General features: G+C 41.2%; 1 protein-coding gene across 1 annotated transcript in view; it reads right to left on the bottom strand.

The window, feature by feature from the left end:
* Nucleotides 1–2,023: 2,023 nt before the first annotated feature.
* Nucleotides 2,024–8,226, bottom strand: part of DNAH9 (dynein axonemal heavy chain 9) — a 376,944-nt gene continuing 370,741 nt past the window's right edge. Inside the window, exon 69 of the mRNA XM_015118601.3 lies at nucleotides 2,024–2,501. Coding sequence (XP_014974087.3) covers nucleotides 2,274–2,501 — 228 coding nt within the window. The 3' untranslated portion in view covers nucleotides 2,024–2,273. The remainder of the gene's footprint in view (nucleotides 2,502–8,226) is intronic.

The following is an 8,226-nucleotide window of genomic DNA, read 5'->3' as shown; positions in this document are numbered from 1 at the left end:
TAACACATGTATCTAAACTGTCCAATTGTCCTTGTCGCCACAAGTTACATGCCTCAAAGTGTCCTGCTTGTATAATGAGACTTCCCCCTCCCACCGTCTTCCACTTCCTTCTTTTTGCCTGAATTTTTTTTTTTTTTGAAGACAGAGTCTTGCTCTGTTGCCAGGCTGGAGGGCAGTGGTACAGTGGTGCGATCTCGGCTCACTGCAACCTCTGACTCCCTGGTTCAAGCAATTCTCCTGCTTCAGCTTCCCGAGTAGCTGGGATTACAGGCACGCACCACCAAACCCAGCTAATTTTTGTATTAGTAGAGACGGTTTTACCATGTTGGCCAGGATGGTCTCGATCTCCTGACCTCGCGATCTGCCCATCTCGGCCTCCCAAAGTGCTGGGATTACAGACGTGAGCCACCATGTCCGGCCTGCCTGATCTTACTATACTACTATGAGTGAGGCTCAGGAAGGATGATGCTAATGTGGACAGAGTTATCTCTCTGAAAACAGATTAGCCTATAGTCAGGAAACTGCAAGTGCATTACTCGTTGATGGGAGAGGAGGACAACACCCAAGCTGGAGTTCCGGGCTTCCAGGAGTAAAATTTATTAACTCCCTTGTATCATGAAGATGAGAAGGCCCCACTTAGGGGGTGCAGGAACCGCAAGGAAGCAAGCAGGAAAATCATAGAGGAATTAGCATTAGAGTCCATATTCTGTATAGCAGAGATTTATAGCATGGTGGGATTTGAGGTTTTAAATCCTCAGTTCTCAAACTGTGGCCTCCAGACCCACAGCATTGGCAGTTTGTTTAAACTTACTGAATCAGAAATACTGAAGGGTGGGTTCCAGCAATCTCTGTTTTAACAAGCCCTCCAGGGGATTCTGATGCCTGTTGAAGTTTAAGAACCACTGTTCAAAACAGTAATCAAAACATTAAGTTTCTGCAAGGTTAGGGGGAATGGTCACAGAAGGAGTACTGGGTCCTCCCATACTTTTCTTACCAAACAAGCTGCCTCATAGAGCTTTTTAAAACTCATCAAAACTGTGGAACCCATTGGACTTCCAGTGAAAATTTGTTCCACAGAGGTAAAGCTTTAGAATGGCCAGGCGCGGTGGCTCACGCCTGTAATCCCAGCACTTTGGGAGGCTGAGGTGGGCGGATCACCTGAGGTCAGGAGTTCGAGATCAGCCTGACTAACATGGTGGAACCCCATTTCTACTAAAAATATAAAAATTAGCCAGGCGTGGTGGCGGGCGCCTGTAATCCCAGCTAGTCAGGAGGCTGAGGCAGGAGAATCGCTTGAACCCGGGTGGCAGAGGTTGCAGTGAGCTGAGATCGCGCCAGTGCCACTCCAGCCTGGGTGACAGAGCGAGACTCCATCTGGAAAATAAAGGCTTTAGAATAAATGTTTCTTCTTGGCTTCCTCTTAAATGATCTAAAGGATGATGGAGATACTTCCTGTTTGCTTGTTCACACTGTATCCACAACAAATAGTAGGTGTTAGATTAAAATGTATTGAGTGGATGCATGAATTAATGAAGGATAAATATCAGTATACACATCCCTTATCCTCTACAGCAGGGATCAGCAAAATATGGCCCATTGCTTGTTTTTGTAAATAAAGTTTGTTAGAATGCAATCACACCCCTTCATTTACTCATCGTTTATGGTTGCTGTTGGGCTACCATGGCAAAGTTGCAAAGTTCAAACAGAGGCATGGTAAATCGTAAAGTATTCACGAACTGGCTCTTTATGGAAAAATTTTGGTGACCCCTGCCCCAGGGTAGTGATTCTCAAACTATAGTGTGCGTACAGATTTTCCAGAGAGATTGTTAAAATGGAGATTCTGGTTCATGGGTGATGCCAGTGCCACTGGTCAAGGACTGCGTGGGGTGGCCTGGAAAAAGAGCACCTGGGAGAGTGTTGTGTAATAAGGTCAGGGCCCAGGTGTTTGTGGCTTATTTCTCTTGGTTGCTACATGATCATTTATGACTCAGCAGCTCTCAAATCCTAGGCCAGACACAGTGGGAGAGTAAATCATTTTATTAAGAAAGGTTTAGCATCATGAAATTATCCTCCTTTGGTTCCTGGGCCCATATTCCTCCAGCTCAACCTCACTTTAGGCACACCTCTCCAAGTTCCCTAGAAGAATTCTACAGAATTGTGAGTGCTCATGGTTTCTTATCTTTCTAAGTGTCTATGGTCACCCTTCACCCACCTGTCCCTCTGGGCAGCCTCCAAGCCCAGCCTTTTTATTTTCTCGGTGGCTCTGCAGGAAGCTAAATCTGGAGAAGCAAGGCTACTCCAGCCAGAACCCACTTGGATGGGTTTTCCTTAGTCTTCAGGTTGAAAGTCCACACGTAGGTGGGTCCCCGCTGACTGGTCTTGTACACAGGACAGGAATAGACACTGCGGCAGTCCTGCTTATCTGCAGGAATGGCCTTGATGAACATCACAGGCATAGGGGGCGTCAGATCCTTCAGCTTTGCCTCTGTAATGATCCCAGCCTGAGGATAAAACATGAGAAGAGACACCTGAGATCAGACCCAGAGCCCAGCCAACCAGCCTTGCTCTTGTCAGCAGATCCAAGGGAGGAAAGACTGGGTTGCCATGGCTGCCTTTATGCCTGCCCCCTTCCAGGTTTTCTCAGCAGCCTGTGATGGAATGCATCTGATATGTAGAAACACGTTTCTATTTTTCTCAGCCTAAATCAGGTGAAGCAGAGTTCCAAAAGCTATTATTTATCATATACAAATGAATCCCTTTGGAGCTTGATTCTCCCCTAGTTTGTTTTTCCATTAATTCATTTCACAAGCATATCGAATGTGTATATTTGTCAGATGTCAGGCTAGGTGCTGGGGATTTAAAGATGACTAAGACACAGTTTCTGCCAGCAAATGCTTTAGCTTTTAAGGCTTTTGTTATGTCCTGTTTCTGTTTCTTTTCTGTTTCATATGCAACCTCCTCCATCCTCTAGAGTAGAGAGAGCTACATTCTATCTTTACTCGTGTAATGTGGACCTGACTCTTCTGTAGCTTTCCAGATGAGGCCTCCGTATGATTTTCTGAGCTATTTCAATACAGCTGTACAGAGCAATTTTTCCTACTAGTCCCGAGAAATGTTCTGCGGAGCCAAAGTCTCCCTTGGTCAAATAAATTTGGGAAGTGGTGCTTACCATACTCTGGACTTGACATTTTACAACATACACTACCACACTGAAGACAAGAAGTCCTAGGAATAAAGAAAACAGTTTATTTAACCTGATGTTTCCCAAACTTATTTGACCACAGAACCTTTCTCTTTGCAACCTGTTCATTTCCCATGGCACTAGTGCTTTATGGAACGTACTCTGGGAAATGCTGATTCAGAGTGTTTCACAGATTCTTTGTGTCCATGTGACTCTGAGGCCTTTATGCCATGGACAAAATCTGGTTTATTTGCGTTAAATTTATTTAAAGGGAAGGATGTACCTCTTCACTTCTTTTAGAGGCTGATGAGGTAAGGGATGGTGAGTAACAGAATTAAGGTAAACAATGGGGACCTCCTTGCCCCACAGAGATGAATGTTTATGGCAAGGATAAGGAACAGAGGTAGAACCTCTTCTTTTTCCCACATACTGTAAAACCAATCCTTTTAAAGTGCATAATTTATTGGTTTTCGGTATGTTGACAAAGTTGTATAATCATGATCACTGTCTAATTCTAAAACATTTTCATCTCCCCAAAAAGAAACTCTATAATCATTAGCAGTCACATTAGCAGGAGGTATTGACAGCTCCAATTATTATGGTTGAATTGTTTATTTCTTCCTTTAATTCTGCCAGTTTCTGTTTTGTATTTTTTGGGGGCTCTTTTGTTAGGTGCCTCCATATTTACAATTGTATCTTCTTGATGGGTTGATCTTTTTATTCTCATAAAATGTCCTTTTTTTCTCTATAATTTCTATCCTATTTATTTTTCGGTAACAATTTGTATCTTATAAAGGCCATTTTGTCTGATATAGTATAGCCTCTCAGCTGCCTTTTGGTTACTGTTTTCATGGCATATCTGTTTCCATCTGTTTACTTTTAACCTATTGGTATCTTCCAATCCAAAATGTGTCTTTTGTGGAAATGATATAATTGGATCATGATGGGTTTCGTGGTTTATTTTTTAAAATTCATTTAGCTAATCTCTGCCTTTTTAAAATGGTAGTGCTTAATCCATTCACATTTAATGTAATCACTGATTAAGTAGAATCTGCTATTTGTTTTCCATATGTCTATGTCTTTTTTATTTCTCTAGTTCTCCATTATTGTCTTCTCTTGTATTAATAGACATACGCTAGTGTATCATTTTAATTTCCCTTGTTTACTATTTTTTAAATTATTAGTAATTGCCTTGGGGATTACAATTACCATTCCAAGGCTGGGTATGGTGCCTTACACCTGTAATCTCAGCACCCTGGGAGGCCAAGGCAGGAAGATCTCTTGAGCTCAGGAGTTGGAGACCAGCCTGGGCAACATAGGGAAAACTCATCTCTACTAAAATTCAAAAAAGTTAGCCAGGCATGGTGGCACATGCCTGTAGTCCCAGCTACTTGGGAGCTGAGGCAAGAGGATTGCTTGAGCCCAGGAAGTTGAGGTGCAGTGAGCCCTGTTCATGCCACTGCACTCTAGCCTGGGTGGCAAAGCAAATCACCCAGTCTTAAAAAAACAAACAAACAAACAATTCTAATGTACATAACAATCTATTTCAGATTAATTCCAGCTTACTTTTTTTTTTTTTGAGATGGAGTCTCACTCTGTTGCTCAGGCTGGAGTGCAATGGCATGATCTCAGCTCACTGCAACCTCTGCCTCCTGAGTTCAAGCAATTCTGCCTCAGCCTCCCCAGTAGCTGAGACTACAGGTGGGTGCCACCATGCTTGGCTAACTTTGCCATGTTGGTCACGCTGGTCTCGAACTCCTGACCTCAAGTGATCCAACCACCTCATCCTCCCAAAGTGCTTGGATTACACGCCTGAGCCACTGTGCCTGGCCTAATTCCAGCTTACTTTCAATGGTATACAAAAACTAATCTTGTATAGCTCCGTCTCGTCTCCCTCCTTTGGGCTGTTTTCATCATTTACATTACATCTTTATACATTTCTATATATCAACACAGATTTATAATTATTTCCTTATGCAGTTGTCCTTTAAATTAGATAGAAGAGAAATAAAAATTACAAATTATGCATTTATACTATCTTTTATACTTACATATGTAATTGCCTTTATCCATATTCTCTATCTTTGTGTGGACTTGAGTTTCTGTCTAGTGTCCTCTCCTTTCTGCCTGAAGGACTCCCTTTAGTATTTCCTATAAGGCTGGTTTACTAGTGATGAATTCTTTCTCTCTCTGTCTTCTTAAAAAATCTGAGAATATCTAACTTTCTTCACTTTTGAAAGAGAGTTTTGCTGCAGGTAGGATTCTTGGCAGATAGTCTTTTTCTTTCAGCATTTTGACTATGCCATCCTACTGCCTTCTCTTTCATGGTTTCTGATGAGCAGTCAGCTATTACTCTCACTGAGAACCCCTTGTAAGTGATGAGCCACTTTTGTTGCTTTTAAGATTTTCTCCTTGTCTTTATCTTTTACCAATTTGACTATAATATGTCTCGGTATGGATCTCAGAGTTTGTTCTACTTGAATTTCACTGAGCTTCTTGGACATGTAAATTAATGTTTTTCTTCCAATTTGGACAGTTTTGGGTCATTATCTCTTCAGATAGTCTTTCTGGCCCTTTATCTCTCCTTTCCTTTCTAAACTGTCATTGTGCATATGTTAGTATGCTTGATGGTGTCCCACACGTCTCTGAGACACTTCATTTTCTCATTTTTTTTCTTCTAACTGGATAATTTCAATTCACCTGATTCTAAATTTGCTGATTTTTCTGCCTATTCAATTCTGCTATTGAATTCCTCTATTGAGTTTTCATTTTGGGTATTATATTTTTCAACTCCAGAGTTTCTACTTTATTCTTTTAAAAACATACAATTTTCCTCTCTGTATTCTCTATTCAGTAATACATTGTTGACACAATTTTCTTCAGTTATTTAGACATGGTTTCTTTTGGTTATTGGAACATATTTAAAATAGCCGATTTAAAGTCTTTGTCTAGCAAGTCCAGTATTTGATCCCCCTCAGGAATACTTTGTGTTGATTGCTTTCTTCCTTGTGTATGGGCCATTCATTTTTGTTTCTTTGTATGTCATAATTTGTTTTGTTGAAAACTTGGACATTTTAAATAATGTGGCCACTCTGCAAATCATATTCTCTCTCTCTTCAGGGTTTGTTTAGTGACTTTTCTGAACTGATTCTGTAAAGTCTATATTCTTTGTCAAGTATGGCAACTGAAGTGGCCTGCCCTATTAGCTTAGAGGTCACCAAATAATTGGACAGATTTTTCTTAAATGCCCGGAACCAGTAAGTCACAAAGTCTTGGCTGAGTGGCTGTGTGCAAGTGTTGGAGCACACCTTCAATGCTTAGCCAGGCAATTTAACTTAGATTTAACTCCCCTGTTTTCCTAGAACCTCAAGGTTAGCTACAGTGTACAGCCTTCTCAACTCTCTTGAGCATGTCCACAGCTGTGGGTGTGTGCACAGATCTGCACATAGGCATGGCCTAGATTTCCAGGAACATGTCAGCAGTTTTCAAAGCCCCCTGTAGCCATCTCATTCTCCAGCTTACCCTTGTAAGCTTTTTGGTTAGCCTATTGTTTGCTTTGCTATTATCTACCACTTCAGACAAACTGCAGTGTTAAGCAGTTGTCTTTGATTGTCTTCAACAAATGCCCTGGGGAGAAAGGCTGTTACTCTGGGTGAGTTCCAACTCAGGTGAAATAAGAAAGACTTGTGAGTCCAGGGAATCCATGGACAGGCAAAATAATGACAGTTTTTTGTGGGGTTAACAGGGCTTTGAAAGTGCTCCAACCCCATTTTGCCCCTTTCAGTGGTTTCTAGGTTACTGGTTTTCACTGTGATTGCGGTCTGTTGGTTTTATAGGCAACCTCCAAGCTAGGGGTTGGGTAGAGATGAGAATAGACAAGTTAAAAGGCCATAGACTGTTCTTCCTACTGAGATTCAGCTGTTTTGCTTGAATAAACACTTCTTGGATTGCTGAAAGCCTTTGGTTAATTTCCAGAATTCTAAGAAAGTTGATTCTGACTCAGTTTTTGTGAATGTTCTCATTGTTTTATGGAGGAGAGGATTTTAGGAGGTCCTGACTCTTCCATTTTTGCTGACATCTTTCTGGGATAAAACCTTTGAGAACAACAGCTTATGGTGAACAAGTATTGATTTGGGGGAAGTTTTTATTATTATTTACAATGAGGTATGAAAAATGGGAGGTTGACAATTTAAACTGATATCCTTCCCCCACCTCCAGTGTCACTGACTTTCCTTATGAGCTTCTTGCCTACCTTCCTTTTGGTACTTCTCTCATTTTGGTGGTTTGGAGGATTCTACTAATAGCTGTGGCTTGCTCTAGGCCACCTTATACCTAATACAATCCATATATGATCTCTACTGACACAATCTTGTGCAAATGTTCAAGTGGAGAGAGGGAAGTCAACTTCCTTTTCAAGATTCAGGATATCTAAACATTATTCTACTTTACTGTCCTTTCTGTTGGCTCTTGAATTGCTTTCCTAGTTCTGGCATAATAAAATGCCACAAACTGGATGGCTTGAAACAACATATTATCTCATAGTTCTGGAGGCCAGAAGTCCTAAGTCAAAGTGTGGGCAGAGTTGGTCCTCCTGGAGGTTCTGAAGCAGAAACCATCCCATACCTTTCCTAGCTTCTGATGGTTACTGGCAATCCCTGGAATTCCTCAGCTTGTAGATGCATCACTCCAATCTCTGCCTCTCTCTTCATAGGGAATTCTCTTCTGTGTCTCTACATGGTCTTCTTTGTTTTGTTTTTTTGAGGTAATTTGTTTAACTGAAAGCCTATATGGAATGAATGCATTTCCTACTGCTAATAGTACTCCAGGAGACTGTTACTTGCTATATCCAACAAAACGGTAAGCATTATAAAACATGTCTCAACAAAATTTTCCATCTCCTTTGCCTTTTAGTTTCTTTTTAAAAAAATTTCAACTCTTAGATACAGGGGGTACATGTGTGGATTTGTTACATGGGAATATTGTATGATGCTGAGGTTTGGAGTATGGATCCCCTCATCTAGTTAGTGAGCATAGTACCAGATAGG

The sequence above is a fragment of the Macaca mulatta genome, chromosome 16 (assembly GCF_049350105.2).
Source record: "Macaca mulatta isolate MMU2019108-1 chromosome 16, T2T-MMU8v2.0, whole genome shotgun sequence".
NCBI classification, from domain to species: Eukaryota; Metazoa; Chordata; class Mammalia; order Primates; family Cercopithecidae; genus Macaca; species Macaca mulatta.
The sequence above is the reverse complement of the archived record's forward strand: the minus strand, read 5'-3'. Positions and strand labels throughout refer to the sequence as shown.